The sequence below is a fragment of the Onychostruthus taczanowskii genome, unplaced genomic scaffold (genome assembly GCF_017590055.1).
Source record: "Onychostruthus taczanowskii isolate IOZ18803 unplaced genomic scaffold, ASM1759005v1 scaffold52, whole genome shotgun sequence".
NCBI lineage: Eukaryota > Metazoa > Chordata > Aves > Passeriformes > Passeridae > Onychostruthus > Onychostruthus taczanowskii.
In genome coordinates, this window is record NW_024502791.1 from 82757 (window position 1) to 104775 (window position 22019).

General features: G+C 40.2%; 1 protein-coding gene across 1 annotated transcript; it reads left to right on the forward strand.

Moving 5' to 3' along the window:
- Nucleotides 1-7939: 7939 nt before the first annotated feature.
- On the forward strand, nucleotides 7940-21810 carry PLIN2 (perilipin 2). The gene is made up of 9 exons (XM_041416494.1): nucleotides 7940-8060; nucleotides 10085-10141; nucleotides 10222-10417; nucleotides 11068-11150; nucleotides 11654-11939; nucleotides 12274-12458; nucleotides 13220-13354; nucleotides 13984-14274; nucleotides 20848-21810. The coding sequence occupies exons 2-9, from the start codon at nucleotides 10112-10114 to the stop codon at nucleotides 20980-20982; spliced, it is 1341 nt and encodes a 446-aa protein (XP_041272428.1). The 5' UTR covers nucleotides 7940-8060; nucleotides 10085-10111; the 3' UTR covers nucleotides 20983-21810.
- Nucleotides 21811-22019: the final 209 nt, after the last annotated feature.

Consider the following 22019-nt stretch of genomic DNA (forward strand, 5'->3'; position numbering starts at 1 on the left):
CCATCAAAATAGTCCATCTTCAGTTTCACCTGGCATTAATATGCTCCACAAAAGAGCCTGGTGGTCTTGATCATTCCATTACATTCTTTGCTTTTGTGTTGTATCCTGCTTTGTCCTTTTCTTTTTTCCTTTGAAAGAATGGAAGATGTAGTTCCAACAAATGACCTTGTTCTGTACACAAAATTCAAGCTGACTTTACTTTAGTCCTGGAACCTTCTGTGATCACAGTTTCACTGTCTTATTGCAGAGTTTTTCATAGGCTCAGTACCTATTGTTCATTTGATTACAGAACAGGGCTTTACAAAGAGAGTATCAGGGTACTGTGCCAAGCCCTCATTCCAGCTGTTCCAAAATTAAATCCTGGGAGACTATTCATATATGAAATTATACTTTGGTGAGAACGTAATTCTTCCAAGCTCTCTTTTGTGATGATTTTACTGCATTATTGCAGTATTGTACAGGGGAGATGCAGCTTCTTTTTTGTTTTGCCAATGCTGATGGAACAGATTGTTATCCTCTACTAAGTTACAAGGGTTTCAGATCTAGAGGTTGATCTTCTTGTGTAAATTATTCATTAATTATCCCACATGAGGCAATGTGAGATGAGTTAATGTTATTTAAGCTATCTGAAATAACCAGGTGTAATTTGATGGACATGGGTTGGGGAGAATTACACAATTCTCTCTTTTGGCAGATCTGAGAAGGTGTTGACATCTCTATATAAAGAACAGGAGCCACCTGGGAAATGTTAAAGGAACAATTTTTTCTCTATTTCTTTGTACCATTTTGTCTCTGCATTTAACCTGCCAGGGCAGAGAAATAAGAACGTGGTGGTTTTGTTGACTAAAATGCCTTTCAGCTCCTCTTTAGTGAACTTTGTACAGGCTTCAGAATATTGTCATCATACCCTCAAACAAATATGGCTGCTTGTCTCCATAACAAATGAGGCATTATTATCCATTAATTATTCGTGAAATTGATAAAAGTGGATACTTTAAGATGGGTAATTGCTGTGCTATCCAAATTCTGAAAGTTCATGAGTGATGGAATCCTGCCTTGGTGGGCACATGGGGAAGAAGACCAGATTTTTTAACCTTCAGAATATACTTAGCAAAATAGTATAAATGCTAAATTTCTATCACTCTCAGAAATTCAGCTAAGTTTATGGAGATACTATTTTTTAATCCTAAGTGCTCTTCTTCTCCTTCTGGACTCCATTTCAGTTTCTGATGCAGGTTTGGACCTTTGTGGATTTGCTGATGTCTGTTCTTCTGGTTTTTTAAGAAGAAACAGAAGCTGGCAAAAAACAACCTTCAGCATCTTCCTGTTTTACTAGCTTTCCTTGAACTTCAGATGACAAAACATTGAGAAACATCATCCCACAACCTCATGCAAGTTGCTTGTTATCTGCCTTGAACTTGTCAAGGCCAGCTTAGCTACACTTATCTTGCCAGAAGTAAATTAAGAAACACTCTCATGAAGTCCTTTGTCACTAAAGCTAAGGAAGAAGTAACCTCATATAGCAAAACAAAGATAAAGAGATTGGGAAAGAGTTTTCCACATGCTCTTAAAAAGAAAAGGAAAGAAGTATTCTTAAATTTGCCTACTGACTGTACAGGCAATGAAGGTATAGTTTTCACATAAATTTACAGTTTAACTATCAGGCTTCCTACACTATCTCACTGATTTGAAATCTACAAATATTTTTCCTTCATTAGGAGTTTTGGTTAGCTAGTTCAGATGAAGAATACTTTCTTACTCAGATTAAGAAAATTTTTCCCCCTCCAGTTGTAAGATAAAACAGTAAGAGTGCTAGATTAGATCCAGAGCACAAAATCACATAGGATAGTTTGGGTTAGAAGGTGTAGTGCAATACAACAAGAAGGGACCTTAAAGATCATCTAGTTATAAAGATATAGGACTACAGATCAAAACTTTCACAAAGACTGGAGGTCACTGAGTGCATTTCATATTTATTTGTTAATAACAAAGTGAACTCATAATTTTAATTTTACAGTTGGGAAAACAGAAGCACTAAGAGAGCCAGAATCCAGCTTCTAAGGCAACCTGATTTTGAATATCTGAATTGGACATGCCTTTCAGAGGTATTGAATATCTGGAAACTCCTGTTAGAGCTGAGGAAAATTTGCCCTTGTTCAAAGCTGTGTTAGCTACCAGCCCAGGCTTGCCAATTTGAAAGAAAACACTACTAGATTGTGAAGCATAGTAGGCTATGAATCTGAAACCAGTTACATTAACATTCCTGATTTATAAAGTTCACTTCTGGTTTTGAGCACTGGGAGTGAGTGGCTCTGTTTCTGACTACAAGAATAGCATTCAGAAATAAGCAACTAAACAGAAGTAAGCAGCAACCCAGTGAAGAATATTTGAGATTATATGGAGAAGCAAAGTAAGTAGTTATAAATTCTGTAACTTAGGGTAGGTCAACACTCATTTGTGAAAACAGATGACCTCTGTTTTCACAGCATTATGCTCCAGTCTGACAGGAAGCCATGTGCCCCTGTTAATAAAATGGGATACCTAAACTCTGCTTCTTACTGGAGCTGGTGAATTTGAAATGAATGGCGTGCTAACGTAGCAACAGGAACTTCCAGATCACTAGTTTTGTGTTTAGCAAGTATGGAATCTAGGGGAGACCCTCATTGCTACCAGTGGATTTTGAACCTAGATCTGCTGCTTTTCACTCCCCTGAATCACTGACCAGAATACATAATCTTGTGTACACGCATTGTGCAGCACCATTAAGCAAGCACCCAATGCCTGATTTAATAGTGTAAGATAGTGTTTGATTTAGCAGGTTGGTGAACTCTGTACTGCAAAAAAGATTAGTCATTTTTATTGATTGTGGCAAAACAGCCAAGTGGGCCTTAACCAGGGCATGTGTACATTTCCATGTATGAGTTGCTTATCAATAGCACATATTCAAAGTAAGTATCTTGTCAAAAGGACCATTTCCAGAGCTACCCAGGAATGCTAAAATGCTTCTAAGAGAAAGACATTTAGTCTTGTTCAAGGAAGAGAAACCACTAAGGTGAGGAGCTTGTGGAAAACTTAGAGTATCAGGAGTATCCTCCACAAACATTGGCAGAGTAACAGCAAGGCTTCTGTGGAAGCCTCTTTGGATTGCAAAAGAATAATGTCTTCCACACTGCCAAACCTGAGACTTGATTCTGTTTCCAAAGGCTTTTGCCACGGGATCTTTTGCAGCTAAATCAGAATAGAACCCAGGAAGTCAGTAACACCAAAATGATTTCCAGCAACAGTCAGGCCCTCTTTCCTCTTTTTGTATCAGGTCAAAGAAATGTAAGTAGAGAAAGCTTGGATGTTTTGTAGTGCATTCACCTTAGATTCTTATATAGTATACAAGAATAAATATACATCTAGTAAGGAAGTAGATTTTTTTGGAACTTAATAAAGGAAACTCTCAGATACAAAGAAATTATTAGGTGTTAATAAGTGGCTTGTTGATAAAACATTAAAAAAGAATGTGGTTTATTTAGGTGGAGAGTAACATGAAGTATCTCAGGTTTTGTGGTGGAAAGGTCTTATAGTAGAGCCATTATAGTTTTAATAGCTATATTTTAATAGTTGCATTTTAATTAAGTTATTAGTTATAGTAATAGTCCTAGAACTGTTACTTAGTTCTAGAACAGGCCTGGACATTTTTGTCCTGTGCATTTTGTATCTACCAACAAAATCCTTATCCATACCTACATCTCCTGGATGTTAATGAAATACAATGAAACAGTTACAGGATTTTAGCATAAATACAATGCTTGGTGTATTGTTTAACTGATGGTACCTAGATAAAGGCCAAACAAGGACATTTTCTTTCTGATGGCAAGTTATTATGAAGTAATTTGTCTTTTAAAATAGACAGCTTTATTGGTAAGTCCTGTTATGGCCTCATCTAGTGTGTTTTATTATGTAAAGAGTGGAAACTAAAGGGGTACACATGGGCTGATAGGAATTACATGTCACATGAGACACGAAGGCTTGCTGTTATCTTTCTGAAGTGCAGCATGACATCATAACAGGTTGCTGCCTAGCCTTCTGATGAATTCTGGCAGGGTTATAGATGAACTGTAGTCAAATAAAAAAAAATCCTGTGCAATATGTAAATATGCATAATTGACTCCCTGTCCTTATCAAGCCAGCATGAGTTAGTTCCATTCCTTCTTCTGTCTTAATGAAACACATAACATCTGTTGTGGGGGTGGGTTTATCGTGCCTGTCTGCCTGTAATTGATGATACTGTTGCTCGCTTTTGCCTTTCTTTAACTATTCAGAGGAGAACGAAGTTTGACCCAGTTAGTCTCTTTTGAATCAGATGTCAGGTTAATTCTGTTACAGCTGAAGAGGAAAGAGGTAATGATCTTTGGACAGCTAACAAAACATAAGACACACTGAAAGATAAGTATGTTCCAGAAAAAAAATGTTAAAGTACATTTATGTACATTTCTTTATAACATAAATGTTATAACATTTATGTTATAAAGAAAACCTGCAGGTTGTGTTACTCAGAAACAAAAGGTGGAGTGCTTTACTTCTGGGCAGAGCACAATAAGGATGCTATTCTTTCTAAGTACAATTAGTGTGAACTTAAAAAAGGAGGATCAGGCCTCACAAATCTGATATCCTCTTCTGGAGACAGGAAAACTAAGTGAGTCACAGCAGGAAAACTATTTACATGATTAATCAAGACAAGGGGAAGGCTTTTCATACAGGAGCATACAAAAGGCTTAATCCCAAACCCAAGAAGTAAGGCAAATAAACAGTTTAGGTGAATAAGAAGTTAGTTGCAAGTTCCAAAACAGAATGGTGCAAGACAGGATTACAAAGACTAGAAAGGAATTACTGTGAGACTGGAAAGAAAGGGGAACAGTGAGAAAGCTGAGAGAAAAGAGACTTTGACAATTGTGTTATTTCACAATTAGCAGTTTCAGGGTGTCCAACACAAGTAAGTTGATTCCCAGTTCAGTAGAATCACTTGCATCTCACATGACGTCTCTAAACAAGTAAAAGAAAAATGTTCTTTGAATATGAGACATCATTGAGATCAAATGAACGGGTGTAATGAATTGAATTGGTTATTTATGTTATGGACCCAGAACCATCCATCCTTCGCAGCTGTAAACACCTTGCTACTGGCAAGAACTTGAGGCAAAGAAGGCATGTCAGTTTTCTTGTGGGTCTAGCTCCCTACTGAGAGCCTCAAAAACTGTGTCTGAAGGCAGTCCTTCAAAGCCTGCCAGCTTCCTAAGGCTGTGAGTGGACATAATTTGTTGACAGCTCCAAAAGGCCACCCTTCTCTGCTCTCTGTTTGCAGGTCAGACAGGTAGTTTTTGGATAGTTTCTCATTAGATGATCAGGAGTATGACACCACTTCACTATTTGAACACTTTGGTCATCCTAAAGACTGAGAAAAGGCTATGGCTAGCTATCTTGATGGGCAAGCATGACTACTTTCAAATAAAAGTGACTTCAATCTGTGGGGGCTCTCAGTCCTCCATTTTTTGAGTTCCCAAGACTTCCCTCCATCTACCAGCTTTGAGGTCAGGTGAAGATCCCTGTCAATAGACAGGGATCAGTAATCAGATCCGGTTAATACACTACACTCTAGCCGTCAGTCAGCCCTACATCACCTACTAAACTACATCTGTTCCTAAAGGAATACTAGCAGACTACTCAGGTCCCTTCAGACTTAGCACTGCTCTCCCGTTTGGCCTTTCTGTCACCTTGTTAGGGAACGGCTGATAACGTGGTCTCCAGACAAGTGGAAGTACCTGTCCCCTGCTGGAACTGTTGGTGAGGGCCTCGATGGCATGGACAGGGCTTACTGCCCCTGCCCAGCTCTCCCTAGAGCATTCCACATCCTGCCATTTCAGCTTCCCAGGGCTGCCAGCCCCTGCCCCAGTGATGCCACAGGAGGGATGCTCGTCCAGCACTGCTAGACGCCAGGGTTGATGTTCCAGCAGCTCCTCCACTTGGCTGTACTAAGATGGTAAGAAAAGCTGAAGGACCCAGTTATCTATTGCTGCTATCTCTGTCAGAGCTGTGTTACAGAGATAGAAGACTGAAACCTGAGGTGTTCTGTATCAGGAAGGGCATTAAAATGAGTTTAAAAGAGATGCATCAAAGGATAGATAGGTTTATTTTCTGATCAATTAACTCATATCTTTACATTTTTTTCTGCAGTTAAGGATCAGTAGGAATTGTTTTCTAAAATGTTAGTTAAATGGACTTGGATGGATGAATATGCTGATGTATTACTGTGAGTTACTTCTTGAAAGAATGAAACTTAGATGCATTACATGACTTTAAACATCTGCCCTTGCCTCATGGAAGAGAAGGGTAGGGTATACTATTATTGCCTTCCTCTTTTAGGAAAGGCTGGTGTGTCATGCTTTTGTGTTATCTGTTACTACTGCTTTTCTTGATACTCTTCTGCCTTCCTCTTCATCAGTCTTGACATGGACCACACCACTGCTCTCTCTCTTTCATGATATTTGAGGAATTTGGTCAATCCAAGATGTAATGCCATCCTCTCCCCTTTCCTTCCCCTGCCTTCTCTCTATCTGCCTGCCCCTGTAACAAAGCCAATGCTCTCAAGAGGCATGTTTGTAGATTTTCAAAACTTCAGATATGTCACAGACATGCTTATGAAAAATCCTTTTGCCAGGATCTTTTCTCCTAAGAAGCAGGGAAGCTTCAGCTTCTTCATGTTTTGCTGCTTTGGAATGTGATTTGGAGAGCTGTTTGCACAGCATGTGAAATTGTTTTTACTTGATGACCAATGACAACCACCTGTGTCAAGGCTGTGAGCAGTTACAAGATTTTGTTATTCATTCCCTTCTTTTCCTTTCCAGCCTTCTGATGGATCCCTTTTCTCTATTCTTTTTAGTATAGTTTTAGTGTAACAGTTTAATATAATACCACAATATAATAAATCAGCCTTCTGAAACATGGAGTCAAGATTCTCATCTCTTCCCTTGTCCTGGGACCCTCGAACACAACCATACACATAAGCCCCTCCAAGTTTATAAAATACTGAAGGGCACATAGCTGTGAAGAAAACATGACCACAATCTACACTCTTAGCTTGCCAAGGACTGTCGGGGGTTGGTACCATCTCTAGTTACTGCATTCTGGCAGTGTGTCACTGGGCTGTGAGAGTCTTGGGTGTTTCTGTACTACAAATAATGGTGCTACTTATTAGTAAATAAATCCCTGGAAAGGTCTAGAATTCCCAGTAGAGACACTCATGACAAAGGGTGTTAATTAATTTTGTGGTAGCCACGGGCACAATGAGTTGTTTACAATTGAGAAGCCACATGACCGGGAAAAGAAACAAAGAGACTTCTCAGATGACAACCATGTAATGAAAAGAGGAGAGTGCATTTAAGTGTTTGGTATGCATGCTAGCAGAGGTGTAATAAATCTGTTCAAGTGAAAAATTCTGGTTTGTTCCACTTATTCTGCTCGGCTGTCAGGGGAGATTAAAGTTTAATATTAGAAGTAGGTTGTTCACCCCTAGAGTGGCTGGACACGGGAATAGGGAAGCTCCCTGCTCCCCAGGGCAGTCGTCACCGCAGCAGCGTGCCAGAGTTCAAGAAACGTTCGGACAGTGCTCTCAGGCACACGCTGCGACCCTTGGGGCTGCCCTGTGCAGGGCCAGCAGCTGGACTCGATGATCCCTTGTTGTGGTGCACCAGTGGAAACACGTTTCTTCAATCCCTGTGAGTCCCTTCCAACTCAGCACATTCCGCGCTTCAGGGAACCGGCCTTGTGCAGGACCAGCGGCACCGGAGCTGCCCTCAGCAGGGCGCTCCCGGGCAGGCCAGGGCAGTGCCCTCCCGCTGACCGCCGCTGCGCTCCCTACGTGTCTGGGCCCGCCCCGCGCCGGCGCTGATGCGCGGCGGCGGTGACGCCCTATAAATAGCGGGGCAGGCCGGCGCTCCCCACTCAGCGGCGGCGGCGCCTGTGCCCGCGACCCTGCCCGTGCTCCCGTCGGCGGCGGCTCCGGCTCCTCCTCGCGGGTGAGTACGGCCGGCCCGGTGCTCCGGCGCGACTCTCGGCGGCAGCACCGGGTGCCGGCCCGCCCGCCGGACTGACTCCGCAATATGGTGGAGCGGAGCGGGGCGGGCAGGGGCGCGGCCCCGTGTGCGGCGTTGAGCTGCCCCACGGCCCGGCGTGCTTCGGTGCGTTGGCCGAGGTTCTCCCGGGACCAGAATGTCCCGAGAGCCTCGTCCGCTCCCGAGAGCGGCGTTGGAATGCCCCATCCCGGAAGCGGCCCGTGGGGGCACTTGGGAAAGTGGAGCGCTTTCCTGCTTTGGGTACCGCGGAGAGCCAGAGCAGGCGCCGCGGCTGCTGTGCGTGGCTCATCGCGCTGCTTTCGTGCACTTCTTTCCGTAGGGAGGGGGAGAGTAGGAATGAAGTTTGTGATGTAGCGTGTGTGCTTTTCTCTCCAGAAACTCTTACTGTCTCTGAAATATGCTTGGCCTTGGGTTCCAGGCGTCTCACTCACCTGCTCCAGAGGATGGATCCGACTTTTTCTAGGGCTGAACTTATTCAGGGGGTCTCTGAAAGCGTGCAAGATTCTAGTTATCTTTCTTGTCTTTAGGAGCAGGAATAGCTTTACCGGCTAACTGGACTGGTTCATTGACTAAAATTCAAATGCATGTGTGGATTGATTTTATGAGACACACTACGAATATTGAATAATCCCTGTAATAACAGCCCTTCTTCCTTCTAAGGCCAGATTCTGTGGCATTAGCATCTTCTCCTGTTCTTTAGCATGTTTTACAGTTCATGGTGAAATACAGTGGTACTTCTAGTCATCTGATTTGTAATGCTGTGTAAAAAACACAGCACGTTCCTACAGGTATTTAAATACTTGTTAAATTAAATGAGAACTTCTTTGATACCGCCGTAACCATTGTCTGTTACTTGTTTTCCTGGTGTGTTCCACATACAGTGGTTAATCTCATTACCAGCATTACTTTATGGCACATGTTTGTTAATATGTGCAAATATGTCTGCAAGATGTTAACAGGATGCCTTTGTCCTCATTGCCTGTTATGTAATGGGGAAATGTTTCATTTTACCTCAGATGGAATATTAACATGTTCCTTTTCTGCTGTTATACATATGAGACAGAAAACTGCTGTTGGCTCTTTGACAAACCTAGCAAACCAAACCTGGCAAACCTTGTAAACCACAATCCTTTTGAGGACAGACTCCTAGTTTACCTTTTTGTTACCTTTATTCGTGCAGATTCTTCTGGAACTTCAGCATTATGTGAAATCATTAATGGAAAAGGTGCTTTTTGCAGATTTAGTTCAGCCTGCACGTGTACATAGGATGACAGTGTGCTTCAGTGTGTTCTCCTTATGTAGTACTGCAATACCCTGCCCCTTCTATAGGGTTCTTTTGGGGACAGCTCTTAGTATTTTCTCCATGGGAATACATGTCGGAATGCATGTTGAGTACTGTAGATTTGTTGAATGACCAATATTTGGAGGTTTTTTCAGTGAGGAATGTGTAATAGTATAGTCTAAATTAGCATAAAGGAGATTTATTTTCTGCAGTAGGGAAATCCAATGCTCTCCGTGTCACAGGAATGCTAACTCCTTAGCAAGCAGAACAGAATGAGCCTTAGGTGGGCTCCCTAGAAGATCTAATCTAATTAAAGCTATTGGTGGGGGGTTGTTTGTCTGACTTGGACTTCTAAACTAGATTTTCAGTAACTTGCAGCCTGGCTTTTGTTTGTCATGGCTCAAGAGATAAGTCTGTCTTAATTCTTCTAGAAAAAAATGACCCAACCACCTGGTTATTCATCAATGAACTGCTGTACCTTAAAGCCTGTCTCGTGCATATGCTATACTTGCATTACCTAAACCAAGTTTTGGATTTGTAAATTGTTACAATAGAATCTAATTCCTGTATGCATAAATCCTGATCCCAGTAAATGGGATGAATCACAGGAAGGTTGTTGGTTTCAAAGTTTGGTGCTTAGATGAGGCAGAGACAATGCCATAACTCATATATGCTTCGTTCACAGGCTGTGTAAGGTTCAAGACCTGAAAAAATGGCATTGGCAGCAATTGATCCACAGCAGGTATGTCCAAGTTAGTCCCATAATCTCCTTGTCTAGGTCAGAAAATAGGAATTAACTAATACCTTTCTCTTTTAAAACAGAACATTGTATCGAGGGTTGCCAACCTTCCTTTGGTGAGCTCCACCTATGATATGGTGTCCACAGCTTACATCACCACAAAGGATAACTATCCTTATCTGAAGTCAGTATGTGAGATAGCAGAGAAAGGAGTGAAGACGATTACTTCAGTAGCCATGACAAGTGCTATGCCTATCATTCAGAAACTGGAACCACAAAGTAAGGCAAAGATAAGCTGTTGATAACTTTAGTTCAACTGATTATTTTTTTGTATCCAGATGCACTTATGGTTTAACATGGTCATGCTGGTCTTGAATGCCATTTCAAGTAGCTGACTGAACCTGTTGCCTACTTGTTGTGTAACTGATTACACATTGATAAGACTTAAAAAAAAGGGTAATAATCCAGCATGAAAGCAGATACCAGCTTTCATAATACTAAATTGATGGATGACTTTCATACGTGAGATGATTACGCAATTTCTTGCTCAACACCTTCCTCACATTTCACCTGGTTTCAGATGCTACTCTTGTGCTTTCTTACACTGAGAACTGGTTAAATTTGGAAGCTGTGTCACAAGGGTGTTGTAACCAGAAGCCTGGTTTCATAGAATGGCAGAGGAACAGGTGTTTCTGATTCTGCCAGTTGCTTGTAAATTATCAAATGAATTTTCTTTGCCTGCAAGTGAGGATTTTTTTTCTGGCACTGTAAATCTGCCTTTTTTTTTTGCTTTGCTGACTCAGATCTCACTGAGAAGAGGAGGAAACTACTTCAAGGGTGTTGCATGAGTTCTTTTTAAGAGGAATTTTCAGTTTGATTTTTACTAGGTGAAAAATAATTAAAACCAACTTTTGTAATTTCTTTTATAGTTGTAGTTGCCAACAACTATGCCTGTATAGGTCTAGACAAAATTGAAGAGAGACTGCCTATACTGAATCAACCCACCGACAAGGTAAGTTCTTTCCATTTATGTATGCTAAGCAGAAGAACCATAAACCCTTCTTTTCTATTATCACTAAAACCCAAGGGAGACACATTTCAAAAGGCTGTGCCTGAAGCACAGCTTGGAAGCAATAAGAAAGTCAAAGATTTATCTGTAGAACTGTTTGTTGCCTTTGGGAGACCATTAAACTTCTTTTTTTTAATATTTTAAATTTTCCACTACTTGACAACATTTCTCTACCAGTGCAGTTCACTGGTGGGTGTCTTTTAAAACTTGAGTCTTCGTCTCTTTCTTGCACGAAGTGCCTGGATTACATTCGCTGAAGTTTTTTGAAAACTTCAAAAGCTGTGTGGCAGTCATGTTCTTTTTTTCTCCTATACTTATTTTTTAGGGCAAATTTTCTCCTAGATAACCAATACTTGTACAAGCTTTAGCATATATTCATTATTTCCTGGATTATGTAGCTCTCACTAGTTAATACTTTCAGTAAATCCATGTATGTCCTACGGCAGGTTGTTGCCAATGCCAAGGATGTAGTTGTTGGAGCCAGAGAAGCTGTAACAACCACTGTGACTGGTGCCAAGGAAACTGTTGCTCACACGATCACTGGAGTTGTGGGCAAGACTAAAGAAGCAGTGCAAGACAGCGTAGAAATGACCAAGTCAGTTGTCAATGGCAGCATTAACACTGTCCTGGGAAGTCGTGTGGTGCAAATGGTGAGCAGTGGTGTGGACAGTGCTCTCACAAAATCAGAGACCCTTGTAGACCAGTATCTTCCACTTACAGAAGCAGAACTAGGTAAGATCACTTGAAGGTTTGATTTTGTTGGAATGCTTATACTGGAGAGAAGCAAACAATCATCCACCTATTGCTTACTCATAGTGGGGAAGGGGGCACATGCTTCTCAAACTGTCTTTTGCTTTGCTGATTGTAATAGAAGCATCTTCACAAGGAAGCAGAATGAAAGTAAGGACTTCTCTGTAAGGTTTCTCTGTATTTCTATCAGCCTAATCATGGTGCTAAAAAACTACTCAATAAGCCCTGTATTCAGCTGTTACTAGGCAGATAAAATTGTCTCAGTCATCTTAATTTTTCCTCCAGTAATCAATTTGTTTCCTTTCTATGTACCTAGAGAAAGAAGCTGCAAATGTTGAAGGCTTTGAAGTTGGAGTCCAAAAGCCAAGCTACTATGTTAGACTAGGATCCCTGTCTTCAAAGGTCCGCACACGTGCCTACCAACAAGCCTTAAACAAAGTTAGAGATGCTAAACAGAAAAGCCAGGAGACCATCTCTCAGCTCCACTACACTGTTAGTCTGGTAAGTCTAGACTTCCACTTGATACATAAAAAACATACGTTGGCCTTGGTTTAGAGTGAAGAAAACAGCCGAAAGTGTTGCAGGAAAACTGGGATTGCTCTCTGACTAAATCCACGAATACATTATTACATTAAATACAAAGAATTTGCCATGAAGTAATTTTTGTCACCATTCAGGAGAGTTCTAAATCAGGCTAAGCTGTGAACTAATGAGAATTGCTTGTAGCTGCAAGCACTGCAGAAACAGAAGTGACATGTTTAAATTTACCCTGATTTGTAGTGCTGGTTTTGGCACATACTTAATTCAGTGAAGAAAGTGTCATGCAATTTAGAAACGCAACAATCCTTTAAATCCTTTTTATTAGTACAGTTTTAAATTCTTTTGGGACTTGCTCTCTTGCTGCTTCTGTCTCTTGAGTGTTTCTGGTACTTCAGTAGTCTTACTGAAGTATTCCAGCAAATACCTTTATGTACATGACAAACTGCGCAGAGTCATGGCCTTCTATACACTTTCAGTTCCTCCAGTAGGATGCCAGCGGGGGATGGGGAAATAGTTGAGGCAGAGGGGAACACTACACAACATCTTTAACTGCTTTCAGTTTTCAATTCTTTGAGACTAAACACACTCTTATACTCCCCAAAGTTGTTTATACTGAATTTCTGACATATTTTAAAAGGAGGTTACAAAACAGTCAAGGTGGAGAAGCCCTAAAGGAACTGTTTGGACTCTTGGCTCTACTTCCTTATTTGGCTGTGTTTCAGATCGAGTATGCCAGAAAGAACGTGAATAGTGCCAATAAGAGACTTCTTGGTGCTCAGGAAAAGTTTTATCAGTCCTGGGTAGAATGGAAGAAAAATACAGGCCAAAATGATGGTGATGATCTGCATAGTGCTGAGGTAAATAGATGTAAATGTATACCAGAAATAAATGTATTTTATCCCATCAAAGTAATGCAAACTAACAGTCCCTAAAGTGTGCAACAGAGAGGCTGCATGCTGAAGCTAAGGACAGCTGACTTCTGAGAACTAGGGGACCTGAACTCTTTAAATGAGTCTACTTGCTGCAAACACTCGGGTTCGTTCTCCTCTCTTGAGAATGCTCATGTTGGGATATCTGTATGTAGATTAGCTAGAAACCATTTATGTGATGTGTCCAAACCAGAAATAATGATTTGTCAGCAGTCTAGGCACCGACTCATTGAGTCCTACACACAGCTTTCAGGAATAGTTTATTGGTTAGAAAGTACTTACCTGCTGTGACTTGTTATCCAGAGCTGAAACAAGAATCTGCTTAACTGTTGCTGTGTAGAAGCTATCAGTTTGTTTTCACAAAGTACTTGAGTGTTGAAGAAGTATCAAGTACTTCTAAGTCTTTGATGCTTCAGACTTACAACCTGGTTTATCATCTGCTGTGCCTTTGTTTCACCTGCTTCCCATTTATTTTGCTTCTTTATGTATCTTGAACAACATAAAGCTGCTTCAGTCATAAAAAGACACTAATGTGCTGTTGTGTTTCTTCTTCCTAGCACATTGAGTCAAGAACTCTAGCTATTGCACGGACCCTCACTCAGCAGCTTCAGACCACCTGCCTCACACTGGTCTCAAGCCTACAGGGTCTGCCACAGAATGTACAGGATCAGGTTTACAGTGTTGGGTCAATGGCAGGTGATGTCTACCAGAGCTTTCGGTCAGCATCCTCTTTCCAAGAATTATCAGACAGCTTTATTGCAGCTAGCAAAGGACAGCTGAAGAAAATGAAGGAGTCTCTGGATGATGTGATGGATTATCTTGTTAACAACACACCGCTCAACTGGCTGGTAGGTCCCTTTTACCCACAACTGCCTGGCATTCAGCATGCTGAAAGCAAAGGTGAAGGGAAGGAGAGTTCCAGCCAGAAAGACAAACAGCCTGAACACACTATTGAACAAGCTGCATAGCAGGCATGTACTCGCTGACTGAGCAAATGAGTGGCCTTACTAAGTATAGCTGTCAAAAAAAATCCGTTTTCACCATTTTTTGGTGAATTATTCATAAATACAGGAATAGGCAATCTAGAGGCAAGGACACTTACACATGGGCTGTATTGTCCTGTGTAGTTAAGCCACTCTTAAAAATTCAAACGAGATTCAAGTGCCTAAGTATTGGCAGCTGACAGTTGTCAGGGTGCCCTATTAGTCTGTCAAGCACCTCGTGCTTCAGTGGTATTAATACCATTAGTCTAAATGAAACCCACCATAGCTGAAAACCTTTGATTTGTTGCTTAATCTATACCAGAATGATATACAAGCCTTAGATACCGTGAAATGCATTTAACAGCTCTACAGTCTAGCTGTGTACACTGAAGTGCTATGTTTATGCAGATCACACATTTGATAAATATGCATCTGACTATTTCAGATTCTGTTGTTACATCATTCCTGACAAAAGTTCTGTGAGTGCAGAATGCCAAAGCTGAAAGTGGGGTTTCTGAATGAGTCAGCTGGAGTAAAATGCTGTGGCAGTGTTAACATTAACTGTACAAATTTAATTATTGTATAACACAGAATCATAGAATATCTCAAGCTGGAATGGACCCATAAGCATCATCAAGTTTGACTCCTGCTCCTTGCAGGACTACCTAAAAACTAAACCATATGATTAAGAGCATCATCTAGATGCTTCATGAACACTGTTCCAGTGATTGACCAAATAATTATCAACACATTTTTTAATATGCAGTATAAACACAAGATTCATGCTGTTTGTACCCAGGTGTCTGCTGTTGTGTGTGTGTGTTTTTGTAGCCATCGTTTTGTAACTCATTTTTGTATGTTAGTAATAAATGCTTTAGTAGCCGAAGCCTGTCTCCTTTGTTTTGAAACAATCTAACTTGCTCTTCTGTGACGCTCTCAATCTGGGCCCAGCAGAAAGCAAGTTTGACGTGCAAATGATGTAGATGTGCATTGAAAATGTTTGATGGATAGGTAAGATACAGCTGCAGCATTTCCTTGCTTTTGAATTTCTGTGTATCAGTCCTAGCTTTACTGCTGCTTTTGCTGATCCTTGCTGTTGTCACCTTTAACGATGACCTAAGCTGTGAGCTGCTGGACGTTCTAATATTGAAAAGAGATGAATATGGACAAAAGAACCCTCTTGTCCCTTCACAGTAGGTGTTGTATGTGCTTGACTTGGCCATCTACCAGCCTTGTCTTCTGACTCCCTATAAACAGTGTTTACTTCTCAGCTACATCACCAGTTTTAACTTAACTTTATTTTCCTCTTGAACTTGAGCATATGTTAATGCTCAGCTACTTCAGTGAAATTGTTCTCTGTAAGTCCTGTGAATGCCTCCACTGGAAAAGAAGTAGTTACTAAGAAATAAGCTTTCTTGGGTTAGGGCTGTCCAGGTAAGTTTTATCTTTTTTCCTGATGCATGCCCTATACAACTTTGGGTCACAATCATCTAGTGCAGCAATGCCAGCCACCATTTTCAAAGAAGACACCAAATATTGAGGCAAAATGCAGTTCAAAGAAAATTTATCACATAGTCACACATTGCTCATGGAACAAATACCTCCACGTGGTTTGATGTAGGCATAAAGCAGATTACATGTTGTCCAGCTGTTTAATGTGAGAAGGTTAGCTGTTAGATCGGGGTTGGCCTAGAAGTGTGAGGAAAGACTGTTTTAAGCACAGTATTAAACAGCAAAACAGGATTGCAGGTAAAGATTCTGTAGCTTAGCAGCTTTTAATACTCACTTTATAGAAGGGTGGTGTTTAATGTTTAACATGAAATTAACTTGAGATGATGAGTCTCCTTTCCAGCTAGGGCCTGAGTTAAGACTTCTGGAGACAGCGCTTTCAGGAGTTAAGTTATGTTTACTTTACTGTTGCATAGATCCAGCAAGAATATCCTCTTTATCTTCATTTGCAATAATACTTTCAGAGTGTATCTGTAGTCATGATATTATGGAAAATCCTTGTTGGGATTTTTCCTCTCCTGAGAAGCTGAGGAGCCTCAGGAGAGAAATGTAAACAATTACTATCTGCTGCTGTGGAATGCAACAGGTGCATCCATGATTGGTCCATGGGGATTGTTTTCCATTGATGACCAATCACAGCCACCTGTGCCAAGGCTGTGAGCAGTCACAGGATTTTTGTTATTCTATTCTGTTCTGTTCGTTCTTGTTGAGCCTTCTGATCTCTCTGTTCTTTTAGTATAGTCTTAATGTAGCATTTTAATTTAATATCTAACATAATAAATCAGCCTTCTGAAATGGAGTCAAGCCTCGTGTCTCCACACACGGAGAGGAATCCTCAACATGTATCCACTATTGTAGATTGTTCAGAAACTGAATGGAACTAATTAGTGGTGGGAGCAGTGGGCTGTTCAAAGAAGGGAATTCCCATTCTTCTATGCGTGTTTAGTTGCTCTGGGACTTCATCTCCTGATGTGATCAATCAAATAAAATATTCAAACTTTTCAATGTATTTTAAGGACTGAGAAATAAACAACATCATTTAGCATTAGTGCAGGAGCAGTCCATTGTGTCTGTTCTGTCTTGTTACTGGTTTGTATTCTTGCATGGCTGTCCAGCTTTACTAAATCTCAGCAAGCAGATGAAGTGGAAAGCAAAGAAAACTTGTTACCAGCCTAGACCTCCAAAGAATTTCTTCATTACCAGGCACTGTTGGGTGGCTTCTCTTCATGGCAGCTGACCTACAACTGGTAGCTGCAAACAGAGCAAGACCTGGTTAAATGCTTACCTAATGGTTGGGCTACTGTGTCATGTTGTTGTGATAGGTGCTTGTTTTCTGGGATGCTGCCCACCCCCCCAATGTTTTTAGGTTTCTATCCACACACACACAATCCCCCATCAGAATTAGGAACTCTTCCCTAGTGGAAGAGATGGCTGAGTAGTAGCAAATTGGTATGTTCCTGATTTTTTAAATATAATAAAGTTCTGTGGTTAAGATTATTAGTCTCTGCTAATAAGGAGAGCATTGTATGTTTAAACTGATTTGCAACTGTACTTGCATGGGTATCTTATTGCATGTAATTTAGCATAGCATATTCCACACTCCAGTCTAACTGCAGCTCTACAGGCAGAACTTAAGATTTTTCTCTTGTGCAGCTAGAGAGAGAGACTATTGACATGTCCACTGGAGGCAAGAATTATGCCTTCCAAAGTCTTGTCTTTTTGCCACTGTTTTTGACTGAAGCTGAGGTGCTTCCTCACAAATAAAGAAGGGAAAGCTGAGATACTGCCATCTTACCTGTTTAACTGTATGTATTAAACAGCTCAGCTGTACTGCACAGAAGCTTACTTCCTCTCAGTCCAAAATCATGTTTGAGGATATAGCTTGGTCTAGAAAACTGAGGTTTCTCTGGAACCTTTTAAAAAAGGTAAGACCAGATGTGTTGAAAATTATAGGAAGTAGATTCAACAAGGCAGTTAAACTAGATCAAATGGAAGAATGTCAAAGGCTTCTAGGCACACAAAACTTGGGATGGTAAAGGTTAGAATACTAACCTGATAAAAAGATCATTATCACTTATAAGGTTATTTAGGGTTTATTTAGAAAATTACTTTTTCTCTTACAGAGATCACTCAAAAATTGTTCATGCTAGTTGACATTTCCTCTTCCCAGGTGCATTTAACAGAGAACTATTATTCTATCATTGCTGATAATTGTTTTTTAGAAAAGCTTTCAATATAAGCATTTGTAAATAGCTCCCTATGGTATACCAGTTTTGCAGACATATTTATAGCATTGGTCAAAGCCAAATTACAAGATTTGTATGAGGCCTGGAGTTGCAGTTAGTTTGCCTCAATCTAAAGAAAGGTGTAAAGGTTTGGAAATGTCTCCTACTCTTCAAGATTAATATTTTTGCAATAGTCTTTTCCAGAGTTTAACTTAGGGAAATATTTTATAGCTAGTAAAATAGGTGAAAGGATTTGGGAACAACTGATTAATTATTTCTCATTATTTAAAAAAAAGCAGTAACTACCACCAAAAGGCTTTTATAAACCCTCAAAAAGATGAAACTGAACTGATCTTGTTTTTAAGCCTGCTTGGTTAGTAATTTGCATGATCAGAGTCTTAACATTGCAGCAGCTTGCTGGAGGTATTATGCACAATGTTCGTAAATGAAGTTATATTTGTTTAGTGCTGATTCGTGGCAATTTTATTTCTTTTGGATCATACAGTCTCTTGATGACTAAAAATAAGTTCTTGTTCTGAAAGCTCACAAAATGAGAACACTGTGTCAAAATGCTAATGGCTCAGTTTAAAAAACTTAGCAAAAAAAAACCAAAACAGATTGAAGTTGTTAGTATTGACATCAGCATTTGTGTATGAAGACAGCAAAATGCCATAGTATTTTTTGCACTGTTCTATGTAGGGATTTTGCAAGTGTTATATCTTTGTAAATGATTTACTGAATCATACAGAGAAATTGCATGAAGAAAAGTTTTATCTGGTCTTACTCTTTTATTCAGTAATTGATAGGAAGTTGAAAGAAAGCAGTGAGTCAGCTGGAAGCAAAGATCTTCTACATAAGCAATCCCATAACATCACGGGCATTGTTTTAGTTAGACTGGTGCAGATATATTCTAATACAATTTAGCATGGTCAAAACTGAGGTGAGTCATACTGACATCCAGTCTGTTTTACTCATGCTGAGATACAATTCAATTTGAAGTTCTCTCATGGCTATCAAAATCTTACTATTACATTAAAGGAGTCAGGTTCTTCTACTGCATGCATTAAGGAGAAGAAAAAAGCAGAAACTTAAACTTGAGCAGTTACTCTGTTGTCACTAAGAACAAAATGGATGTAAGTAATAAAACCTCTTAAATGCATGATAGAGAAAATTCTTACTGGTCAGACACACTTACTGAATATGGCTGTGTCCTGATCAGTGTAAATACATAAAACTATACATTTGGGCACATTCTTAAAAACTGCATATGGACTACTTCGTCTTTTTAGGACACCTGTATTTGTACTGCAGTATGAAATACAAGATCAAGTGCTGATAATGGGGAAGCCTGTTGCTTTCTCTAAGTGCAGTAATGAGAATGGCTTTCTACTGCCATAAGTAGAAAGATGCCAGATAATTCCTGCTGGTAGAAAGTTGTGTTTCCCTAGTGCCTTTTGATCTTTTGGGAAACAAAAATTGCTCATCTTATTTTGATCAAGCTTAAGTTCCCAAAGTAGTACATGCATTTCATGGTATTCACAGCAGTGCCTGGTTAGTCACATGCTGCTTAAGTTCTTCTAAAGATCAGTTTTAATAAATAATTAGTATTTCAAAGATCCCTGGTGTCCAATGACAACCTACTCTGTAAGACCAGTAAATTACTGTGTAGTGCTTCTGTATTGTGTACAACCTGGTAGCTGAAGTAGTAGTCCCTTTATTTGATACATTGTCTGCCCTTCTGACCTATCATTGTAGCAGGCAAAGCACAGATTTTTCTTGCTTGAAGTAAGTTATAAGGTGTTTTGCAGTTAGGGAATGCATCAAAATGCCTCTTTAGTCCGTGCTGAGTTTAAGTTACAGAAATGCCTACAACCTATTGTTGCTTTGAACTTGCAGAACCAAGGTCTTGTCAAAATGCAGCAGTAGTTATTTGCTGATAGTGTGTCTGGCTCCAAGTATGTCACATCACCAACATTAAAACTAACCATTAATCGTATTACAGATGTGAGTATTTTTCACTTGGGGCAAAAAACTTAGGAGTAAATTGCTTAATTTTATCCCATTTTTCAGAAGTGCCTAAGTAATCTAAGTCCTACTAAGGGGACTTAAGGGTTGGGACTTAAGCTCCTAAGTGTCTTAGCCAACATTTTTAGAAGTCTGTTAACATCCATGTATCCACTGATGTCTTTCTGGCAATTCCTGAAACCCTGTGCTTATTAGCAGTACAGAATACTATACATGTACTTAAAACAGAGGCCAAAGTGAGATTGCAGTTCCAGGTATTTGTTTTGTCAGAAAAGGTTTGATGCAGTAGGCAGGCAGAGCAACACAGCAACCTGTATCAATCTCCTCAGGGCAGATTACTTTGTATAGTCCATTGCTTCGGTGAAAAGAAGAAAGGCAAAATTAGTTTGAAAACCTCCTTTCTTAATTTTCCAGTGACTAGTTTCACTACATTCAGCTCTTTTCCATCTCTACTATAAAATCTGACCTTCTAAGCAACTGATTTCCATTTTGTGTAGTATTTATTTGTCTTAATGGTTCCTGTTTCCTTTGTGTCTGAGCATATTTCACTCTGTAATCAGGTGTTTGGTCTGATTTCTAGAGGTGCTGAGCACCTTTGTGTCTTGTCTTCAGTGAAGGAGTACTGCACAAATTTGTTAAGTTTTACTTTTGAATTGATTGAAATTTCATTCCTACACAGGTTCCAGATTTCGCTATTACAGACCTGTCTTCAGAGTCAGATGATGTCCCAGACGATTTGGATTTGGATGAAGAGGATCAACAGGATTTTTCACGCACAAATGGTCCTTACATTACGGGGCAAAGAGCTGAATAGAGAAGCATAAAAATGTCTTTTTGATACAATGTACCTTTGCCATGTTTAATTTAGATTCCTCCTTTTTAAAGATGAACCTGCCTAGTTTAGGGATTATGGGGATACTTTTTTAAAAATCAGTACTGTTTCACTTAGCTGCATCAAAATCTGGGTTTTTCAATGTAAGGCGTACACTCTACATTAATTGGTTATCGCAGGTGTCAGGCTCCAATTCTACAAGCCAGGTATAGCCTAACCAGTATATCCAACTAATCTGATTTTTATTGATGATTTGTTCTCCTGCTGGTAGCAGCCATGAGAACACCCCAGTGCTTTGCATACAGGGCTGCCAACAAAAGGAGTTGATGAGGATTTGCCCACTTTCAGTCTGTGTGAAAAGCAGTGCTGCATCTACCTCTTTGCTGCTGGAAGGGGTAAGAGACTTTGTCCATCTCAGATTTTCTCAGGTTCTTTTGTTAGGCTCTGCACTTACAGAGCATAGAGGCTTAGAGCTTTCCTTTGGCAAGAGTGCTTTATGCACAAAAGGACTTCCTTTCTTTCCACATGCCTTCTGTGTGCAAATATTATGGCTGGCATGATGCTGTCAGTTGTGGCACCTGAGACTAAAGGGAGTAAATGCTTCAATATTAAAGTGTTTGGGGTATAAGAATAGCATTTAAATAAGAAAGAGGAAGAGATTGTAAAAAGAAAGGACAACAGAGAGTAAAGAAAGACTTCGGACAAAAGAAAATTTGGAAAAAAAAAGAGGGAATTGAGCGTAAGGAGAGTTCTGGGCAACAGTGATTTTAAAAAAATGTTTTAATAAAATCTCAATCAGTTATTTGCTAAGGGCTGGTGAGTCTGCATTTGCTCGCACACAGTACCTTTTCCAGGAGTTGGGAAGAGGGGGGACGGGACTGGAGGCAGACTTGTTAACATTTCTTTGCGAGGAGCAGGCCGAGCTGCTGTGGCAGCGAGCTCTCCGTGCGGTCGGTGTGCATGCTGCTGCGGCACCGGGCCGGCTGAGGGCCTGCAAGTCTGCTCACTGAAATGCCTTG